The 24075-nt window shown below is 40.9% G+C and overlaps 2 protein-coding genes across 7 annotated transcripts in view; one reads left to right on the forward strand and one right to left on the reverse strand.

The window, feature by feature from the left end:
* The window catches only part of ablim3 (actin binding LIM protein family, member 3), a 94784-nt gene extending 90497 nt beyond the window's left edge, over positions 1–4287 (reverse strand). For all 4 annotated transcript variants that reach the window (XM_041797556.1, XM_041797555.1, XM_041797558.1 and 1 more), the window contains exon 1: positions 3880–4287. In XM_041797556.1, coding sequence (XP_041653490.1) covers positions 3880–3892 — 13 coding nt within the window. In that variant the 5' untranslated portion in view covers positions 3893–4287. The remainder of the gene's footprint in view (positions 1–3879) is intronic.
* A 7586-nt stretch (positions 4288–11873) lies between these two features.
* The window catches only part of sh3tc2 (SH3 domain and tetratricopeptide repeats 2), a 42794-nt gene continuing 30592 nt past the window's right edge, over positions 11874–24075 (forward strand). Inside the window, exons 1-2 of one of the 3 annotated variants that reach the window (XM_041797365.1) lie at positions 11874–12105; positions 20970–21087. In XM_041797365.1, coding sequence (XP_041653299.1) covers positions 21063–21087 — 25 coding nt within the window. In that variant the 5' untranslated portion in view covers positions 11874–12105; positions 20970–21062. Of the gene's footprint in view, positions 12106–20825; positions 21088–24075 lie in introns of those variants that run through there. The other 2 variants (XM_041797366.1, XM_041797364.1) reach the window with 2 other exon arrangements.

Genomic DNA, 24075 nt, shown 5'->3' on the forward strand with positions numbered 1-24075 from the left:
CTGATCCCTCAGGTCCCTGAGCTCAATGATCAGTATATTGATCAACACGTGTTTTATCACTCCCTGGAAACACACAGACTCTGAGAGCGCTCTATCTTGGAGAGACTGCCTGAGATTTCTGTTAGGAGGAAATTTGGTAAAACTGCTGCTTTGTGCTTAAGGATACTTGTTAGCTCTCAGCATTTCTGAGAGAGAATTCAAAATCTTTCTACCAGCATCAAACCTGCTGCACCCACGGTCCTGACTCGTCCGCCAGCCAGGCAGAAAATAGGAGTCTGCCCGCACACTCTTACATGGAGTTATACACAAGCCAGTGACCATGAGAGATATAAGGCCCAGAAGATGAAGACAGACAGTCAGAGCTGTGTGTAATTACTCGGTGTGTCGATGGCCTCTGGGCTATCACACCCAATGCAGCGGAAAACAGAGCGCACAGCCTGGCCTAACAGGCCCATTCATGTCCGAAACCTTGAGAGTGCTGAGAGAGGAGGGGAGCATATGTTTGACTGACTGGAGGGATGAGACGAGAGGAGGAGAGGAGAGGAGATGTTCTTTCCTCAGCTCTAAAGCCTGCTGTGTTTTAACGCCTAAAGCCAGACTACTGACACATGTCACACCACCATCTGCCGGCTCTGACACACACGCACGGTTAAATGCACACACAGGTTGTCTCACACGCAAACCACAGGCTGACATGTTGACATGCGTTTGTGCTCACTCCTGTTTGGCCACAAGTCACAAAAGGGATTGTGACAGCTCCACACACGCTGGCCCCACGTGCTCCTCCCCCTCCCTGTCAGCTGAGAAAGGGCATTTCGAAGCTTAACAAAAGAATTCTACTAATTTCTCTGTAAGCGAGGAGCTGCTACACCACTCCTGGCATGCACGGCACACACCAAAGCACGACACGGGAACTGGCAGTCAAGCAGGGCTGGGTATCAGAGGGTTAAGAGCAGAGGATGAATAATGTAGTGCCACACAATGACAGGCCAGATTATGAATGATGCAGTGATACCTGGTTCCTCCTGTAGACACAGAGGGCAGGAAGGACATGACACCTTCAGCTCATGGAGCACCTGGTGCACATCAGCTTCAACAGGCATTACTCAGTATGTTTACATGCAGCTAAGTTGAGCTACAGGTAAAACTCCATCAGACCATTTAATATCATCCCAGTATACAAGCACTAGAGGACGATTGGTATATTGATGGAAAGTATGTTCATCTCCATTATGATAGGTGGCAATAGTACCCCCTCTTATCTTCTCTGACAAGTTAGCAAGCTGCAAATTAGTTTTACGGTGGAAACACTGACTAATTTGGAGCTCTTGCATTTTACAAACTGCACTCGACTTCTGATGCAATGCATGCTATCCCTCTAGTAGCTAGGGATGCATCAGTTTAACATCAGTATCTATGATATCAGCCCTATTGAAAAACTTCAGCATATTGGCAAGTGATGTTACAGAAGAGGTTTTTCAGGCAGAGAAAATGACAAGTTGGGAAAACCTTGAAGTGTTTTGTGGTAAACAATGACAGAAATGTCATCATTTTTGGAGTCTTACACCAAAAGAAGTAATAGAGAGGCACTGGTATCAGTATTGGACCTAACTTCACAATTGGTGCATCTCTATGTCTTGCTAATGGTGATACATTCATGCAGATGACAACTGGACTTCTGCTGAATACTGCTGTACCTTGAGGCGGTTTTTGCAGTGCATAGCCAGTCTGTTCTGGGTCTGTATGAGGTCTATTAAAGATTGTAGAAAGTACTGGATAAAGTCTGAACTACAGTGTCTATAAAAAGTATTCACCCCCCTTTGAGTTTTTGCCCCAGAATAATTGTCTTTTTTTTTTTTTTTAAACAACTCTTGTCTCTTGGTCTGATGAGACCAAAATGGTTCTTTTTGGCCATCAGATGAGATGCTATCTTTGGCAGACACCGAACACTCCACATCACCACAAACACACCATCCTCACTGTGAAGCACAGTGATGGCAGCATCATGCTGTGGGGATGCTTCTCAGCAGCAGGCCCATAAAGGTAGAGGGTACAATGAGTGCGGCAAAATACAGGAAAATCCTAGAAGACAGTCTTATTCATTCTGCAAGAGAATTACGGCTTGGGAGAAGCAAGACAATGACCCAAAGCATACAGCAAAAGCTAAACAGAAATGGTTAAAAGACAACAAGGTGAATCTTCTGGAGTGGCCGAGTCAAAGCCCAGACCTCAATTCAATGGAGATTTTGAGGCTGGACTTGAAAAATGGATGTTCACACCTGATCTCTGTGCAACCTACCCAGTATCAAGATGAGACCAATCCACACAGACTCAGTGCTGTGATTGAAGCCAAAGGTGCTTCTACTAAATACTGACTTGAAAGGAATGAATCTTTATGCAGTCACTTATTTGGCATTACATATTTCTATTTAATTTATAGTATGCTGAAGTTTGAAGATGTTTTTTTTCTGTTTACTTTTTGTCAAAAAAGTCAAATTATTTTGGCTATGAAAGGGTAAAATGTCCAAGGGAGTGAAAACTTTTTATTGTCACTGTATGTCAGCCAGCTGGTTACTGAAGCCATGGTGGCTGCCATATTGGAAATGCTGTCTCTAACATTGAGATCAACTGAGGAACAAAGAAGCAGAGCTAATTTAAGACATTAACCTTGCAAAGACAGTGGACTGGCAGCTGGATCGATTGTGCCAAGCTTCAAACTGATATGCTTATTTCCTGGTGTGACAATGACCGGACCAATCAGCATCATTTAAGGACAAAGGGGCAGTAGTCAAAGATGTGCATGGTGGAGAGAACAGCATGGATACTGCAGTTTTATCACAACTACACATCTTTATTAAAAGACGAGCAACTGCACTGAAGCGTTTCTTGGCAGAAAAGATGTTGCTCTTGGCCAGGATCAAATCCAACATTGGCTCTTTCCTGCATGTTATTCACCACTCTCTCTCTCTACCCTCTCAAATGAAAAGAATGCTCTTGTGAATCAAGCAACTTGTAAACAAAGCTGAGGCATGCACACGCTAACACGCACGCACACAGCTGACCCGCCAGCCCTGAAGGGAAAGCTCTGATTCAGCTGACACAGGATCAGGGTCACAGTCAGCTGATACAAGGTCAGCTTAGCATCCCAGCAGCCCCTGAGTCCTGAGTCTACTGTAAGCATGACATGAGCCCTCAGGCTGTCACACTTATTTGTCATGTGCTGCTGAACCAAACTCCATCAGACCAGCCCGGGAGTCAGGGCACTAAAACCTCCAGCTCCAGGGGTTTCCTGCCCCAGCTGTGGATGCTTGTAGAGGACAGGTGTGGTTTATCGCTGGGGCAACAGCTGCCTGTGAGTCTGGGTGGTCTCAGAAGAAAGGGCAGGAGTACTAGTAATGGCTTTGGTGGTGGGGAGATGATGAGGAAGATGAAAGAGGAGGGATAGGACTTTGGGAGTGTCTGAGCAACAGCTGTTATGAGGATGAAGAATGTGAAAAAATGCTTCTGCAAGGATAAACTCAGGGTAAATGCTACTTTTGACCTCTGGATATAATTAGCACATACATCCTGGGTAAAGCTCCTCCAAGGCTATTCTCGGAGCTAGGTAAACACTATTTACAGAAGCATTTTACACATTAATTTTAATCATTTTCACTGCATTTATATTCAAATAATTTTGTAGAAAGCTATCATAATGGTGTTAGTATAAATAAAAGTAGCCATAAAACTTTAAATCAAACCCTTTGCAGGCACTTTTTGTAGTTTCTTCCTATAGATACAAGTGTGACAGCACATCCTTTCTTTCCTCAGCTCTTCGCACCTATGGGTATTGTCCCTGCGCGTCAAGTGTACGGCTTCCGCGCGCAAGAAAGGACTTACCACTGGAACTCATGATGCCCAATGAGCTCTTATCTGAAACAAAGCGCCCCCGTCGACAATAATCCCATAAAGGAGGAGGGAATCTTCACACGGAACACTTTACTCCATCCAAACGGTGTCATTAAAAATGAATATCCAGATGAAATAAAAAAAAGATGCTCCTCACTCTCCGCAACACTGCTCCCAGTCTGACAAGGTGGATAGAGGCAGGAATAGAGACACAAAAATGAAGAAATAAAAGAAAAAAGCGAGGATATTTCCAGTGTTTTTTTTCTTTAAATTCCTAATTAAAGCTCCCGTTGTTGCCGTGCAGGAATTTCCGCTGTATTTATCGGTCGTCAGTCTCAACACAACGCTGCTCTGACAGAGTCCACCTTCACATTTTCGCTCCTCGCTGATTCCAGCTCCTCGCGCTCTCTCTGCCCGTGTGCTGCTGCTGTCAGCGCGCGCCGCTCACACACTGTCAGCACAGCGGCAGCACAACACTTCCGGCCTTCACCTTCAAAATAAAAGATAATCACAGTTAGAAAAAACCTCTGAGGGGCTTTTTAAAACTCCTATTCTTAATCAAACAGCATAGCAATGTTTAATTGTCACCAATTATTTCAGTAGCACTCAAAACCTTAACACCGGTAGTCATAAAAGAAAATAAGTTATAAAAAGGTGACATGTGAGTCAGATCACATGGCTGTTTTTTTTTAGTTTTTTGTTTGGTTGGTTGTTTTTTTTGTTCTGGGACTTCAACAAGAAATTTCCAAACATGTGAGTATTCTTTTTGTCATTACAATGTGATTTCAGGTCAACAAAGAGATTAAAAGCACACTTTGGGATGCACTGCCACAAGGCCACAAGGGTCCCTAAGGCCCAGGTAAAAGTATGCACATGTGAGGTATAAATCAAAAATAATTTTGAGGATTAAGAATGTCAGTAAGGTGCCCAGAGGAGCCCTGGATGCCAACCAAAAGTAACATATCTCAGAAAGGAAGTGCCATAATTTGCTAGTACAGTGTATTTCCAGATTTAGACTAAGCACATTTAATGAATAACAGAGAGAAAAACATCAGAGGTCTAAATTGGGATTAAAGTATACATGGACCTGTTTCAGAAGTTAAATGAGCAGTGGCTTGCTTTAGCTTTATTAGCTTTAGCTAAAGCTAACAAAGCTATGCTTTCTAAGTAATCAACATTACTACATTAGCCAATGTAGCTATGTTAGCTTGAACACCAGAGGTTCAACAAACATAGCTAAAGCTAATGTAGCTTCATAGATCACATATCAGCATATTTTACATAGCTACTTTGTGAGCTTATCTTTAGCTATGTTATATAGCTAAGTTAGCTTTAGCAGTGTGAGCTTCAGCAAACATAGCTAAAGCTAACTTAGCTACATAGCTTACTTAAATTTTTAGCTTATGTAGCTGCTTCAGCTAAGCTGTGCAGCTACGTTAGCTATGTAGCATCATTACGTACCTAGTTTATGCAGCTAATGGAGCGACATCAGCTACATTTGCAGCATTAGCATGTTTTCCATGGAGGACAAGCTTTTTTACATTGGGCAGACTGTTGACTCTGCTTTATTAAATGATTTGTAATCAGGTTTTTGAGGTCAGGTTTTTTCACGTTTAACTTTTGGTATCCTAACAGATAACTCTTACCCAAATCATAAACGGAGGTCTGTTTCAAAAGTTTTAGCACGTATTTCAGTTTTGAGATAAATGAGTGGTGTGTGAGAGTGGACGCCAGCGATGAACGGTCTAGGTAATTGTTGATGCTCGGCTCTGTAGGCAGGCATCAGTTAAAAAATAAAAGTATGTTTTACTGTGAAAGGGTAAAAAGCATTACATCCGGTCCTGCCCTTCCTGTTTGTGGTTGACTTGACCGTTCTGTGCTTTTATCCCGGGTTAAGCGACGTCACTCAGAGCTGCTGTGAACGCTCCTGGGACTCTGCAGCCTACATCACACTGCAAGAAGTATTAAATGTTTCAAAGTCCTCAGTCAACATGAATTCATTTTATAACTCGAGAAATGGCCTCAGAAAGAGGGAGACTCGAAATGTTTGAAACGTCTCAAAAGTATTTGGGAATCGATGAAGGCAGCGACATTTATATAGTGGCTCATTTACAACAACAACGTTGTACAGAGCTAAAAATAGCCTAATAAAGCATTTGCTTTAGGGTCTCTGGGGAGGATATTTGACTTGTGTGACTTGGTTGTGAAGGCTTGTTGCTAAAACTGTCATGACACCGCCCTCTTCTGGAAAGTCGACGTAAGCAAATTAGTTAATTGGATTATTTACGGTGGAGCTGGTGTTCAGGAAGACGGCTTAATTATGAACCTGCTGACACAGACGCACCGCTGTGTGGCTGCAGAAACGCAGCGATTGACTTAATTGGTGTGTGAATTCAGTAAGACATCAAACCTTTGGAGAAAAAATACAAATCAGGGTGCCTGAGGTAAAACTTTCTAAGCACAAGCTTTCCACCACAATATGAAGATGTCTCACTCTCAATAAAGGGATGTCACGTGGTTGGGTTGGCCAAGATTAACATGAAGTTGAATTTGTACTTCATTAGCTTTTGCTAGTTTTTTTTTTTTTAAATCTAAGGGTTCTGAAGATGTCAAAGCGGATACATTTCCAAAACCTGTGCTGTTAACTCAAAAATGATGATTTTTAACTTTCAAGGTGTTGACCATTAGTCATTGGAACACTAGAAACCCCCCCTCCTCCTGAAATAGACAAGTAGCATCAGTGTTACAGAAAGGTATCATGTGTTGGACTTTTCCCTGTTAATCCATGGCAAGAAAGCTAAAAGAATACTGAAAATCACTTAATGTCCCATTATCCTTAAACTCACCTTAATTCAGTATGCTACCACAGCTCATATGATTTCACTCTGACTCAGTTTGAGTGAAACAAAAGCTGCTGTGCACTCACACCAGGGGTTGTAGTTCATAGAGTAATGTTAGTGTGGAAATATCTCCATCTAATGGTGAAACACAAGCAGCATCGCTTATATCAGCAGTTCTCAACCTTTGGGTCGGGACCCCATTGGGGGTCGTGAGACACTGAGAGGGGGTCTCCAGATGCCGTAAAAAAACTAAGAATAAGTTTAACGTTTGACACTTAAAAACCATTTATGTCAATTTTATACCCTTTCCACCACTTTTTCTGCCTGTTTTTGTCTCTTCTGAACCAATTCTTGCCATTTTCTGCCTATTTTTGCCTCATTATTGCTGCTATTAAGCACTTTTTGCACCCTTTTTTGTCAATTTGAACCAAAGTTATCCCATTTTTGCCAGTTTATATCAATTTTTCATCCAATTTGCAACTAATTTCCCTCTATTCTTTGCACTTTAAAGCCATTTAAGTCACTTTTTAATCCTCTCTTACCACTTTTTGTGCCTGTAGTTGTCAACTTATTCCATTTTTTGGTTATTTTTTGCCACTTTTATCTAATTTTTGCCACTTTTAACCCATTTATGTTCTTTAAAAATACAGCTTCAACAGCTTTTCAACCATTTTTGCCATTAACTAATTTAAACAATTTTTCACCCATTTTAAATATGTTTTTAACAAAAGTTATTTTCATTTTAAGAAGGCTATTTACTACACAAATGAATAGATAGAGATATTTGTTTCTGTGATTAGAGTGGTTATATTTTAGGTCAAATATAAAATATGGTTTTCACAGCTAACTTTACAATAGACCATGATTTTTCTGACCTCCATGTGCCCCCAGTTTGGCTGGGTCCCAGAAATCTTCCCCTTTATTCCTCCTTATGGACGGGCTTGTCTGCACAGGACTATTCTTGAATGTACATGGCTGAGTTCAACCACCCTCCGATGCATTTGGGGTCCCTGGTTTCTGGCACCTTTATTTTTGGGGTCTCGGGCTGAAAAGTTTGAGAACTCCTGGCTTATATGACAAGGAAAGCCACGAATATAACACAGGAAAGGACTCACATTTGGAGTAAGAGGCAAACTAATCAAAACTTTATTAGACTTTTATGCAGAGGAAAAGATACCTACAGAGCTTTCATCAAGTATTCAAACTCCCATCACTTTTGTTAATATTCTTATGTTGCAGCCTAATGCTACAGTTAAAAAAATATATTCCCATTAAACTACATTCAGTGCCCCATCATGTCAAAGGAAATAAAAAGAATTTTAGACATTTTTGCATAATGTAAAAAAATAAATACTTAGACATAAGTATTCAGATTCAGAGAAATAGGGGGCTCAGTTGCTTCCCCTTTCTCTCAGTCTTTGCTAGTATGTTTCTACACCTTGACTGGAGTCCACCTGTGGTAGATTAAATTGACTGGACATGATTTGGCCTCTCTATAGAAGGCCTCACAGCTGGCAATGAATATCAGAGCAAAAAAAAAACAGCCATGAGGTTAAAGGGACTGCCTGTAGAGCTTAGACACTGGATTGTGGCAAGACACAGATCTGCGTAAGACTACAAAAAAAAAAAAAAAAAAAAAATGGGGTTGCACTGCAGGTTCCCAGCAGCACGATTCTCAAATGGAAGGAGTTTGGCATAACCAGGACTCTTCCGAGAGCTGGTTGCCTGGTCACACTGAGTAATTGGGGGAGAAGGGCCTTAGTAAGACAGGTGACCAGGAATCCAATGGTCATTTTTTCTGAGCTTCAGAGATCCCGTGTGGAGATGGGACAAAGTTTCAGAAGGACAAACATCACTGCAGCCCTCCACTGATCTGGAGTTACAGCAGAGTGGCTGTACAGAGGCTTAGACATCATTCAAATACAACCCAAAGAGTGCAAAGACTTCCGGTAAGAGCATTTAGGCAACATCCGAGAATTTAAGCATATAATATGCAAACATTGTAAATGCCAGATATCATAGACCAGTCCATACGTTACAGCTATGGGGAGTTCAGTTAGCTCATTTATATACATTCATACACTTCTTTAAACATGATTACAGAACCTGATGCAAACAGGATTATATACATTATATTATGTTTTAAAGAAACTTAAAGACAGAAATGAAAGAGGCCATGTGGTTCAAACATTTGCCCTTTTTATCACCAGGGTGCTCAATAATGAAGGAATTTTAATTTAAAGTTGTTATCATTTTAAGTCCATTCTCTCTCCAAAGCCGCCTTTTCGAAGCAGGGACCATGTGAGAGGGTAAAGTAGATTAAAGAATAAAGAGAGAACATCTTGTACAATTATTAAGCTTCAGAGCCAAAAAGTAAAGACGTGGGGCGATGCAGAGAGGGAGAAAAAGAGAGAAAATGTGGCGCCTCTTACATCCCGCTATTGTCCAGCTTCCTCCAGACTTTAGAACCAACGCTTCCTCAGGACAAAAGACAAGGTGGTGTGATTCTTTATTGAAAAAGACCACATGCTGGTTCATAAAAGCAGCATTTATAATCACACATAATGATGTGAGAACTTTGCATTAACTCAAATTTAAGCAAGTTTATTGTCTAATTTCATATCAAAAGTATGTAATTTCATCTATTTTAAGCCACAAGTTCAGATACAGATCTAAAGCTTTCTTCTCCTCCATCATCCTAATCTTCCTGCTCTCTGTCCCTGCTCTCTTCCCCTCTATCATCCTCATCCTCTTGCTTTCTGTCCCTGCTCTCCTCCCCTCTTTCATCTTCATCTTCTAGCTCTCTGTCCTTGATTTCTTCCCCTGTCATCCACATCTTCTTGCCCTCTGTCTCTGCTTTCATCTCCGTTCATCATCCTCATCTTCTCACTCTCTGATCTTGATTTCTTCCCCTCCATCATTCTCAACTTCTTGCTCTCTGTCCCTGCTGTCTCCTGCCCTTTATCTTCCTCATCTTCTTGCTTTCTGTCCCTGCTTTCTCCCCATGTTATCCTCATCTTCTTACCCTCTGTCCCTGTTTTCTTACCCTCTGTAACCCTCATCTTCTTGCTCTCCTGCCCTGCTTTCTTCCCCTCTGTCATCCTCATCTTTTGCTCTCCGTCCCTGCTTTTTTCTCCCTTCATCATCCTCATCTTCTTGCTCTCTTTCTCTTCTCTCTTTCCCTCTTTTAACTTTATTATCCTGCCCCCTGTCCCTGCTTTCTTCTCCATCTTTCTGACCTCTTCTCTCCCTATCGTCTACATCTTCTGGACACCTGAGTTAAAGTTTTAAGCGGGCATTACTCCTCCAATTTACAGTCACCTTTCTTTTCTCCTCAAGGCTCTGCTCTCCCACTGGGGAGGGATATTTGGTAATTTTAAAGGCAGGAGCTGATTTCATACTCATTTCAGCCTGTTGACCTATTTATTTAGTTGCTTTAGTCCCTTTTAGCTTCCTTGTGCTTCATCCATACTTATCAGACCCTAGGTACCACCAAGTATTTAACACAGTGATATGATAATGCTCCTGTTAATCAAACACAATACCCTACATACCTGAACTCTGGTGATTGTCTGTGTTTACTGCAGTATGTTTACTGACCTGGCCCAGGTCAAAGCTTAATGTGATCACTATCAGTGTCATGACAGATAATGATTCACCTAAATGAAGCATTCTTATCAGGCTGTGTGTATTTGTGTGTTTTTGTGCCGAGGTTTGGGTGTGACACTGTATGTAGGTGGGTGCCTGAAGTGTGCCGGCTGCTGATTGTGCTGCTGTGTCAATCCCGTGTTGTGCTTTTGTCCTCCAAACTGATGGGGCAGAAAAACAGGAAGCTGGCCTTCCCGTTCACTGAAGGCAGCAGGGCAGGAGGCAGCCGGGTCAACGCACTGTTGACACTGACTGCAATGGCGCCAGTGCCCTCCGACTGACAATAAAAGCAAACATGCACTGGTTTGTGTCATTACTGGAATTAACCCGTACGCTGATGACATCATGTTGTTCCTTCTTTTGGTAACAGTTTCCTCAAGCACACAAAAGAGCAACATGGGGCACAAGTTCTGCTTTTTATGAGCTGCTGAACACATGATGGAGACATGTTTGTGTTTTTTTCTCGCAGCCCTGATGTGTTGCCTCATTGTTACCCTAATAATCAACTCATGGGTTTTTATTGGAGGTGAAGTACTGTTTGTTTGTCTATCACATTAAGGCCACGTGCCTACTATCTATGGCAATGATCAGCAGTGTGCTGCATTCTTCACTAACCCACACAATCCATGCCCTTTGTCCAACCCTACACACATCCAACCTGACATGCTCACTACTTACTCCACCCATTCCTGTCCATTTCTTATTTGTTGCCATTCAATACAGCCCTCTCCTTTCCTTCACTCACTTTTGCAAACAGAGCAGAATAAATGGTGGGTGTCTTGCAGCCTTGCATAGCAAATTGCATGATCACATGTGCAGGGCCAGGCTGATATTCTGTGTTCAGGGTGACTTTGTCATGGTGCAGTGGGGCTGCGGATACACAATCAGTCTCAGAGTTTATATTTAACCAGGCAGAAAAAAAGAAACGAAAGCAACGCAGGCCTGGGGATCGTTATCTCCCATAAACAGATATGAACGGACATGACCCAGAAAGCAAAAATGTGACAGTAATTAAGTGTTCAATATCATGAGCTCAGTTTTTACAGTCATACAGCACATGAGAGGAAATACTCCACATTTAAAGCGTACTTTGAGGAATGCAGGCAGTGGGGATTTATGGGCAGGACTGCATAGCCTCCTTTGGAATGAAGGCGAGTGATTTTCAAGGCTCGGCGATTGTTCATCCAGCTGATCTTCTGTCATCTTCTGACAGTGGGTGTAGCCAAAACAAACTGGTGTGACTGGTGTAGAAGAATGAGGAAAATGACTCTGCAGAGGTGTCACCTAATACCCATGATTAACAGCTTTCAAAAGACTGATCAAAATGTAATTATTACCCAACCTCTTTTGGTTCAACCCTCTTAAAGGCTCCAATGTTGACAGAGAAGGGGGAGAGAGTGTGCTGGAGTGGGAGGTGGGGAGCTGTACCCTGTCCCAAAGAAATGATGGGAGGAGTTAACAGCAGCAAAAACTTCCTCACTCAGTGACATGCTGGCTGGGAAAGCCTCTGCGGCGCTCTCACACTCACTTACTTACACACTTTCTTTTTCTGCTTTTCCTCTTTAGCACAGATTGGAGAAGATGACGGCATTTTCAGCAGCTGTCATGAGGTGCAGCTCTTCGGTTAAACTGTGAAATGGCACACATAAACACACATATGTAGACACACTCATTCTTCCACGCACATGAGGAATGACTTGAGAAAGGGAGAACTGGAAGCAACACAGAGGTAAGAGTTTTACTTTTTCAGATGTGTAACTGCTCTGAAGTCTTCTGTTTGTCTGTTTCAACACTGCTGTACTTTGTACTTGGTCACATAAGCATGAAGTTGCTCTCAGCCTGCTGGGCATGGGATGAAAAGTGAGGCTAACTGTCATGTAGTGATTTCAGTTCCTTTTTTGTTCACTTGTAGTGTTATAATGTATGGAAATGCTTTGAAGTTTGCATGAAAAGCAGAAGAATCACCATAACTTCAACTTCTTTATCCTGTTTTTCTTATAGGATATGGCAGACAATGGTATTAAACCCACAAACCTTGACAAATTTGTAATTATATTTAATCAGTGCTTGTACCAGTGTAATACAAATGCCGCTATGCACCAGTGTGGGAATCTCCCTGCAGGGATCTCTGTCCCAGACACACAAGCTTGATAGTGAGCTAATGGGGGGTTATGCTAAACTTAGAGCCCAAAACTCCTGTCTCATATTACTCTTACACTGCTAACTCCTGCTCCACATCTTCCAAATCTACAAACCAGGGCTGTACACACAGACACCCACGCATATACACAGTTACAAACACCCCTTCCTATCATGCATTCAAGCACAGCCAGACACTGCTGACACCATATGTTTCTCATTAGGCCGAATGCTATTGTCACGGACTGCCGAGTGTCACATTTGCAGCTCAGGGTTTTTGCTGTGGTTTCAGACTGTGTGGGGAGTCATTCATGACATGTGGTCATTGGACTTGTCAACCCCTGTCATTAAAGGAAAGACGTACTGTGCCTGTGGTTGTACATGTCTTAAATCATATGTATTGTTTAGAGATTTCAGTAATGTCTACCACTGTGCAGTGATTCAGATGAGGAGTGGCTTGGACTGTCCAGCTGACAGGAAACAAACGTCACTTTAACAGGTGTTCAGCAGAGGATATTACCCATAATCAGACTGATTTTAGGCCTGATTCTCTCCTTCAGACTTAAGTCAGCAAAGGCTTGATTATCTGATGTTATAAAGATTATCTTCCCAGGTTTAACGGTGCTGTGCGTTAAGAGTGATCTTTTCCTCTTCAGGCTGCTTGGAAGACAATTTCCCTGCCCTAATTTGAAATAATAAATGTTGAATACGTTTAGGGGAAGGTAGGGGGGAGCTTAAGGACAGCCATGCGCTCTGTGGACAGTTGCATGGAACAAAATGATAACAAGCCAACTGAGGAAGGAAGCACAACAAACACAGCCATGATGACCATACTAGCATGGAGCGTGACGTTCAATAGACTAGAATGGAAAACCAACTTAATTTGTGCCTACAACACAAGTGTTTTTACAACATGTTCTGCAAGACAAACCACAATTTAACAGACAAGAAGGGGAGCTGGACTGAAATTGCTGCCACAGTGGATGTAGCATATAACTAACAGTTTAGCTAGCTTACTGTCAAGTTGCCCTATTTGCCCCAAGCATGGAGACAGACTCTTACGTTAGCCTCTCTCTATTAATCACCCACCACTTCTGTAGTTCAAAGCCTTCTGGGAATATGTAAAAACTAAGGAAAGAGTTAAACCAACAGACGCTGTACATTACCACACTTTAACACAGTGGCCTACAATAAATAAATAAATGATACATAAATGTAGTCAAGCCTGCCTTTGAGACAAATATTAAAAGTAGTCTTGTGTTAGCAAGGCATGCTACACAGGGTGGAAGCTGACAAAGCTGCCTTTGATTACACCAGAAGTACATCATACACTGCCATGCAAAAAGCATATTGCTACCAGAGTGGAGCAGTTAGCTTGAATCGATCCATATTTAGCTAATGTGCTTATCAATGGATGCAACAGGCAGCTAACAGCTAGTAACATCTCGATGGTTTACCCATAAATGGATGACAAAGGTAGCCATCAATTATCCTGTTTGCTAAACAATGGATTTAGCATGGAGATAACAGCTAGCCTAAGCTTGTTTACCTACCAATTGATATAACAGGTAGGCTAACAGTTAGCCACATTTAGCCTGTTTAGTCAACAATGGGTGTAGCAGTCAGCTCACAGTGAGCCAAATTAAGCTTCTTTACCTACCAGTGGTGGGAAACCTGTTTACTCAACAATGAATATAGCAGTTAGCTTACTGCTAGCCACATTTAGCTTGTTCATATATCAGTGGGTGTAACATGTAGCTGACAGTTAGCCACATTTAGCTTGTTTACTAGCCAATGAATGTAACAGGAAGCGATGAGTAGAAACATTTGGCTTGTCTACTCATCAGTTGATGTTACAGGTAGCTAAAAGCTAGCCACAAGTAACTTTTTTCTCACGAATGGTTGTAACATGTAGCTAACAGCTAACCACATTTAGCCTGTTGACTCATTAATGATTAAAACAGGTAGCCATCTGCTAGTCACATTTAGCCTGTTTACTCAATCATAAATGTAGCTAACAGTAAGCCACATTTAGCTTGTTTACTCACCAATGGATGTTACCGGTAGCAAAAAGCTAGCCACATTAAACTTGTTTACACTGAAGAGGTGTTTGACAGCTGGAGATGTGGAGTTTTGAGAGTTAAGACTTAAAGGAAAATGGATCTGTTGTTTGAGTTTTGCTTTGTTGGTCATCTCTTCGAACCCTACACACGATAAAAACACGATTTTCAATGAAGACAGTATTTGTCGTAGTGTCTCAAAAATGGCATTTTAAAATAAAGAAAAGGCAAAGTACAAGACTGCACAATTCCTTAGAAGAATTACGGAACAACACATTTCCCAATCCATTGCAATTCATTTTATTTGTTGTTACAGATAATTTTTCAAACTTCTAAACTTCAAGCTTTTTTCTAGACTTATTTTTATAGCAATACAATAAAAGTAAGTTTAAATTTTAAATGATAGTGTTGTAATATGTCAGTGTTTAGCTGCACTCTAAGGCATGTATTGTGAACAGTTTATGGCCTTCAATGGCAATAGCAGAATTATATCCATGGCCCCATCAATCAAAGATGTAGCTGAGACTCTGGGAGAAAATCTCTGTTTAAAGAGCCATTTACTTTTACCATTTCTCTCCAATTCAAATAAGAATCAGGACACCCTACCCCTCACGGTGAACATGAAGAACATCAGGGAAGGGCTAAGCTGGAGGGGTGTATCAGGATTGAGCTCTACGCGACACAGAATCACTAGAAGAAAGATTTTTTCAGCCAATCTCCGCACATTTTAGAGTGGATGCCAATGGAGACAACTGCAGCAGCTCTGAGTACAAACAAAAGGCCTAGCATGTGACAGCACAAATCAGCCTTGAGCACCCTCTGTTCATTAGATTAGCCAGAATTTGTTGCACTATGAGAAACAAGTGGAGGAGTCTAAAGAGTATCAGAATATGCCCTGACACGCCTTTAGCCTGTTTACAGCTTTCTGCCTCATATGATACACACGCACGGATTCTATCAGGACTATTCAGCCGACACATAAACAAGATGGAGAGATGGGTCTCAGACAAGATATCAGATGCTTTGTTTCCAAGTAAGGGAAATAACTTAGGCACCAGGAAAGAAGAAACTTCCCTTAGGCACCAGGAAAGAAGAAACTTTATCTCTTTGATTTCCTTGATCATTGAAGACATTCAATGGCTAAATCAAATCGGTCAGTTTATCTTTTGGTGTGTCTCATAAATATTTGTTTAATTTGCAGAAAATAATTTTTGTAGAACTCTTAGAAAAAGCATTACCTTTTAAAGACGCTGAAATTACAGGGTTTAAAATGTGTAGCAGAACATTTTGAAAGAAGTTACATTGGTTACTTTTTAACTTGCATTTGGGAAATACTGGTATCTAGCCCACTGGCTTCAGAGAAGTTTAGTTTTTTGCATTTCAGTCAGTCTTCATTAGCCCATGCATCACAACCTGCTATGGTATGCCAAAACACAGAGAGAAAGCAGAAGAGAATCACAGCTATACATCAGAATAACTGGAAGCCATAAGAGTACACTTGACTGTGTAGAGCTCGTTTTTTTGTACAAGGAAAGTTTAGAATGATTGAAATGTTAGTGTTGAGATGGCATCTATCTGCAATTTTTTAATTGATTAATCAATCATTATCTTTTCACTCATTTACTCAATTTAACTTTTGTCTTTTTAATCTTTGATTTGCAAAAGATTATTTGGTTGAATATTTGTCATATAAAAAGTTTTATCAGAATTAATAACAATTGCTAAGTGGAGAACATCTCGTCTTCTAGTTTAATTATTTCTCAGCCATCTTGTAAATTGCTGGTATTGACCAGTAATTCTGTGTAGTTAATAACTATAGTGTAAGCCCTGCAGCCATTATATGGGTGCAGCCATCTTTTCTTTTCCATTACTGTGGTGTCTCCTGTTGCCTGCTGATTGTGACAGCAGCAGAGATGGTTGGATCAAAAGTGTTAGCTGTAATTTGATAAATCTAACTCAAGTTAAAATATCATCTGATTCTACTAGCTTTACCAGTGGTTAACATTTTTAATCCAACCATCCATTGGTACATGCAGTTTTAACTTGGCTATGCTAGCACAGAGACCACCGGATACAAGATTACTGTAGGAAACACCTAGGGATGCATGATATTGGACTTTTGCCAATATCTGGTATTTAAATATTGGTGTCAGCTAGAATGAATCTGTAAAATGTGTTCAAAGGACGTAATTTTTATTAATGTAAAACACTTAAGTTTACAGAATGTGTCTTTGTTTATCCACAAACCTGAAAGTGTTTTTTAAGGACTAAAGTTTGAGGATGAATAAAGAAAAAACTAGAAAAGCACTCAGAGAGCGCAGACCTCCACAATTAGCCCTATCTCCCAATAGTGAAGCCGATTACTCCCTCCCTGGTGGGGTGGAAACATGGTGAGGCTAAGCATTGGCTTCACTACGTGTGAAAGTCATGGCAGAGGGTGAATATTCCGCTATTCCTCCCAGCATTGTGACTATTCTCGCTACAATTCACTGTCTTTCTCTCTGTTAGTTACTTGTGTCCTCGATCGGGGGTGCATCTTTCAAACTCTATAAACTCCAAAACTTTGGATTAGTTACTCATGTCCGCCATCTCCTGGTGTAAAGTGGTAACAGCGCAATAGTACAGAATCCTTTCAAAAATTCCTGGATCCAGACGGTGATCCGGATCAGTCCCAAAATCTAATCAGTTCTTCCTTATGCCATTTCTGACATTTCCTGAAAATTTCATGAAAATCTGTCCACAACTTTTTGAGTTATGTTGCTAACAAATGAACAAACAAACTAACAAACGAACAAACAAACAAACCCGATCAAATAACCTCCTTGGCGGAGGTAAAAAAACAACTGACATAGGTCTGATGTTCTAGTCTAAAACTTCGTTCATTTATTAGTAAATATGGTCAACATTTATAGTCGATATATGCTAAAATTCACAGCCAACATATTGGATGCAAATGTCAGCAGAAATGTTTAAATCTACCAGTACAGGCCAATAATATTGTACATCCCTAGAGACATCTACAAATAACTCAGACACAACTGGAAATATTTTTGGCCACTTGTCCTGAAGAATGCCACTGTTGTCTGTGCATAAAGTGAAAGTTTTGTGTCCCCCCACCCCTCAAAAATGATTTAATCATGACCTTTAGAGCAGATGAGAAGTCGAAGTTGCAAACATGCTCTCATTCAAATGTGCTAAAATATTAGAATGGGTTACCACTTCAGTAATGGCGGCTTGTCATCTTTCTCGTCTTTCTGTTTGTTGAAAATTTCAGGACTTCTATATTGACCTGTTTAAGATCGAATTAAACCATAATTTTCATAATCAATGTAATACTCTATTAATTTGTACAAAGCCACTGAATGGTTTGAAATCGTTCAAATGCATTGTTCAATTTTTGTTGTTTACTTTAAATGGCAACATTTTTTTCTCCACATTGTCAAGGTTTACTCTGGTTTAAAATAGAATAACTGAACTGAAAATTTAGTTTCCATGTTTTTCAGAAGTCTTGCATATTTTATGTGCCCTATGTCTCGCATGTTGTGGAGTTTTTTGTCTAAATATTGCAGATGTTGCTGAGAACATATAGTCTGCCCTATGATTGTGTAAATTTTGGTTAATTATAGTTCAGATTTTAAGGGGTTATCCGGTTCTACAGGCAAGAATGTTTTTTTTTTTCTTACATTATGTGTTAACTGCTAACTTCCTGCAGGGAAGTCTTCAAAAGAAATAATTTTACAAACATTGGGCTGAAATTATGGAATTTCCAAATAACAGAACTGCCTTAGTATGCAGTTTTTCTTGTGTTGTGAAATGGTAATGTTTCTGTCTTCTATTTATATGGACATCTTATTTCAGTAAAATAAAATCATGCTATATGTACATGCATTTCTGTCATCGCCTTTTAATTTTCAGAGATTAGATTTTTTTTATTATTATTATTTTTGAGTCAGAAAAGCACACGTTCTGAAAATGAAGAGATATTTCTAAAAATGCATTTTAGTTTACAAAATGGTCAAACCATTTGAGCAGTGAGATAGTTAGCTAGCATTTTCTGAAAATAAAAAAATACTTTTCTTTGTCAAATGAATTATGTCTGGAAATTAGCATGTTTGAAGATGAAAATTGAAATAAAATTGAATTATCGATTTTTTTTTTTTTTTTTTTTTGAAAATGCATCCATTATTGGAAAATATAAAATCATTTCTGTTGCTCCTATTTTTTTTAATAGGTCTTTCATTTAAATTTTGATCACTATACGCTTTTGTATTTATCATCCTCGTTTCTACAGATGTATAAAATCAAGCACCTTGCCATGCAGTCTCCATTTAAAACAGTGATACAAAATTAGTCGTTTTAAAGAGCATTGACTTCAAACATGGTACTGTGATGGACGCCACCTTTTTAATAATATCACTTACAGCTGACTGTGGAATATCCAGCAGGGATAAGGTTAGATAAGATAAGATATTCCTTTATTAGTCCCACAAGGGGAAATTCTAAATGATTCCAGATGAAGTTTCATAAACAGTCTTATTGCAAAGTGGAGGCATTTAGGAACAACACCAACCCAGCTACAAAGCAGAAGACCATGTAAATTACAGATGGGGTCATGTATGCTAAGGTACATGGTGCGTAAAAGTCACCAACGCTCTGCTGATTCCATAACTAAAGAGTGTGAAACTTCCACTGGTATTAATGTAAGCACAAAACTGTTCAGTGGGAGCTTCACCAAGTCCAATGCCGAGCGTTGGATGGAGTGTTGTAAAGCACACCGACACTGGATTGTGGAGCAGTGGAAACGTTCTGTGGATTGATGAATCGCGCTTCTGTTTGGCAGCCAGATGAGGGAGTCTGGGTTTGGCAAATGCTGAAATAATGTTACATGCCTTACTGTACTGTGCCAACTGTAAAGTTTGGTGGAGGAGGGATAATTGTATTGGGTTTTTCAGGGTTTGGGCTTGGCTCCTTGACTCCAGTGAGGGACAATCTTAACGCTTCAGCATGACAAGACATTTTGGACAATGCTCTGCTTCCAACTTTATGGCAACAGCTTAGAGAAGGCCCTTTTCTAGTCCAACATGACTGTTCCCCAGTACACAAAATAAGGACTATAAAGACATGGTTTGATCAGTTCAGATTAGAAGAACTTGAGTGGCCGGCACAGAGCCCCGACCTCAACCCCACTGATCAGATTCAGAGCCAGGCTCACAGAACGAATGGGCACAAATTCGCATAGAACTACTCCTTCCAAGAAAAATGGAATAACTTGAAGCTAAGCAAGATGTATCAGCCTGATGACAGACATGGAATCTGGTTGATCCACTGGCTTTGCAAGGTTAGAAACTTGATATTATCTTGATTGTTGGAGGGGGCAAATCAGGCTTAGAATCAGGCTTAGAATAATCTAGTGTTTTAGCCAGCCTTGATAAAGCCTGCTTGTCGGCAAACAGCACGCCACTAATCTTGTCAGATTGTTGTGGTTCACAAGAGGTCAGAGTTCCTTACCTTTTTATGACCGTACTTTTGATGATATGCACATCCTATTTCATAAGCAACACTTAAATAAACCCTTGAACAGTCCAAACCTTGATTGACTTCCTCAACCACCATTATCGTATCTTTACAGTGACCTCATCATACAAGATGATGTTATCAGTGTGTGCTCACCCATGTGACGACAGAGAGCAGAGTTTTGTTGACTTGTGTGTCTGGTATAAAGTGATTCTCGATCTATGCCACAGGGCCGCTCTCACCCCCCTCACTTTGACCTTGCAGCCTGTCCCTGTGTGGCATTGCCTTACAGTGGCTCAGCAAACCATCCTCCCAGCAACCCACAGAGAGAGAAGCACACACATTGTCTCTGTGGCACACATTCTGTGCATATTTTCACACACATATACTATACTCTCACTGAGGCCTGCAACCCCCCCACACACTCATACCAATCGTAGTGAGTGCTTTGTGCTTTCACTGTGGGACTGGGCAGCTACTGAAGGGAGAGAGCGAAAGAGAGAGAGGGAGAGGCTGGTGGGAGGAGGGAGATGGAGACAGAAGGATTAAAAGAGGAGCTGTCCCAGACAGATAGAACAGAAGAAGAGGAGGTAAAGCTTTCAGAGGTGCACGTGAGACTTATCCAGTAAAGGCAGAGAGAGAGGCAGGAAAAAGTCCACAGAAATAGGAAGGGGAACAGGGCTTGTCCAGCTGAGAGGAAGAGAGTGAGTTGCTGTTAAAGAGGTTTGGCTGGGAGGGGGGGGTGGGGGGCCTGATGGGATGGCATTGATCTCTGGGAGTTGCCGGCTCCTGAGCCAGATGGCGTCTTGTTGCTGCAGACCGCTGCTCAACTCGTACTGCTGTGGACCCTTCATCAAAGTGTGCCTCTCCTTCTTCACAGGTCTGTCCCAGCCCGCTCTGCTACTTCTGCACCGTCATGAGACAGCAGACAGCTTCAGTCAGATAGACAGGAGCGCATAGGTGTAGACACAACATGGGTAACACACTTAGCCATGAAGGTAAAAAGGGCATGGTGTGTTTTTGTTTTTGTAGCAGCATGACTGTGCTCGTGTTGACTCAGTCCTGTTGGTGCTAACTGTGCTCAGTGTTGTAGGATGGAGAAGAAAAGGCTTTTGTCCTCCTCAGCCTAATGTCATGTCACATTGTGTTGTTTAAGCTTTTCAACAAAACAATATTGTGCTGTGTTGTTGGACTGACAAAGCATGGAAGAAAAGACATTTTAATCTAAATTGAGTCTTTTTGTTGTTCCCATTTGATTTCCAGTATCCCTCTTGTTAATTTAAAGTGGCGTCCGTCTGTTTGTCTGAAAACATGTGTCTGTGCTGACATGAGAGTGGAGGAGTCAGGGACAGGGCAGCTGTGTGAGCCCGAGGCTGTGCTGATGTCAGTGCAGCTGTGTGCGTGTCTGTTGAATGTCACTGCATCCCCCCAAACCCTTCAATAACTCCCTCACTAACAATTGGCTTGAACTTTTTTGATGTTCACTCTGGCACCATCCTCCCTTTCATTAACCCCCCTTTAAAAAGGAGAATATTTTCAACATTTTGTGACTTGTTCTAATTTTGCCATCCTGCAGAGGTGAGAAGATTGATACCACTCTAAAGTTTGTGGAGTCACATTAATTCCACTGGAGAGTTAGCTTAGATTAGAAACACTACAGTTAACATAGCATCAGGTGGGTGTGGTTTTAGTCATGTGGAAAGACCAATATAAGCCCTTTCTCTGTTGGGCTAAAAATAATCAGAACACATGAAAAAAGTACTAAATCATATACCACTGGAAAGTCTGTTCATTTCCCTTTGCAACATGAATTTGTGGGATGAGCAGCAGAGCTGAGTAGGTGGGTTGCTCCACTGTAAATTAGCCAAAACTTTGCTGTGAGTGCCAAACATCTTATTTTGCTGTTGCTATTGGCTCTTGTTTTGAGCATCTGGCACTCCCAGATGCTGGCGATCAGATGCCAATCAGGCACTTAATTGTCAGCACCTGTGAGCATGGGCCCTGTTACAGTGGTCAGTAGGCGTCTGCTCCAAGGATTGGCATGCCACGTTTGTCTGATCTGGATAGGGCTTGTGAGATGGGGCAAATTCAAGCTGGTGCTCCGCAAAACCAAGTTGTGGCATTGATGGAGTGAGCCTTAGCACCATCTCCAAATGAAGGCCAAGTTCTGTGTAACGCAGGGTGTCAGAGACTGGTCGTGATGTAAGCATCCTAAGAAGAAGAAGCTAAAAGGTTGGGGAACCTAAGGAACTATGAGCTGCCGTCTACAGATTGCAGTCAAGGTTTGCAGGAGGATATGGCCAACCTCTACCCCATTGAACACTTGTGGGATCAGAATGCAGTCATCCAATCCACCAAACAAGAGTTGATGGCAGAGAAGATTTGGCAACATTTTTTATTCAGCTCTGCTGCTCATCTTACAAATGCATGCTCCTTCCAAATGTGGCAAGATTTAGAAAAGAAATAAACAGGCTTTCTAGTGGTATAAGATTTATTGCCAAGAATCATTGTCACAACAAAAAAAAAAATCTACCAAACATAAATTTCCTTACTTTTTTGTGCTAGGTTTATTTCAAGGCATCTCTTTTAAGAAACAGCGGGGAACTATAGAGCATGCCAAATGTGAAAAATACTGTTAATCTGAAAAGCCAACAGCTCCTAGAAAAGCATTATCTGCCACTAATCATACACAAATCCAACTTATGATATGAATGTACTTAACTATTATTTGCTTTATTTGAAGACATTTTGAGTGACATACAAAAACTTGATCGTGAAACCACATACCTGCTGTTTGTAGTCACAATTTCACAGTGGAGATCCCACAGACGGGAGATTTCGCAGCATTACCGTATGTGACTTAAAAGGGAAAAACAATCATGGAGGATGATCAACAAGCTCATCTGGCTGTGCTTGCATTCTGCATAGCAGCAAAAACAAAAATGAGACAAAGAATATGAGTGAAATCCCGAATGAGGAGAAGATATAGTTGTATTTACTTCTTGAGCTGTAAGACTGTACAACAACAAATTGTTGACGCAACCCGGTCCACTCGCTCTGAAATGCAGAAATGGAACCACAGGTTGGATTTCAACCTGGGATGTTTGCTTCAAGAAATGCCTTTGCACGTGGGGTGTCAGGACTACCCACATGGACATTAGCACCCAAACTATACTATATAATAGGTGGATGTAGAAATGTATTGTCAATTCAATTCAACTCAATTTCCTTCCATTGTAGAAATCAAAGCCAGAATACCCCTAATTGAAGGAAGGAATCTCACTAATCTAACAGCCCCCTCAGGCCAGAACAGTTCACATATTCTTGTGTCAGCTGGGAACAGATAGAGCTCACAGCTATGGAAAGTGTTATGATAGTGATGTTCTTTCTTATAACATTTCCTCCTCTTTTGTTTACTCTGCTAATCAGGCTTATTCACTATAGAAAAGGCACATTAGTCAACAGAGCTGTCGACTTCAGTGCTACATCTGGTCTTTTTATATCAAATTGCACATAAAAACAAAACTAGTAGGCAAAAAAAAAAAAACAAAACAAAAAAAAACAATAGGACAAAAATCATTTCAACAGTTATGAACCATCTCAGCAGAATGCTGGTTTAACAATGATTTTGACATGTATTCTACCTTTATTGTTTGACCAATGTCCCATCTGGGAACATGGATAACATGGTTTATAACTGATACTCCGATGGGTCAGTAGGGGTGATCTAAATATTTTGGCTTCATTTAAAGTTCAGTCCATCTAATATCATGTTAACACTACAGTTTGTTGCGTTTTGGCAGTTTGTATACATAACAATGTCATTTCGATGTCCAAAATATAAAACTTTGAAAAAAGGCTGCATAGAAAACATTTAATATGCCACCATTTTCATTGTTAAATAAACCTCCCACTGACAGTCTTTCACACATGCCCATTGTGGTTTCAATAAACGAGAGCGGTCTGGCTGCAGACCTAACATTTCT

This window comes from Cheilinus undulatus, linkage group 10 (genome assembly GCF_018320785.1).
Source record: "Cheilinus undulatus linkage group 10, ASM1832078v1, whole genome shotgun sequence".
Taxonomy (NCBI): domain Eukaryota; kingdom Metazoa; phylum Chordata; class Actinopteri; order Labriformes; family Labridae; genus Cheilinus; species Cheilinus undulatus.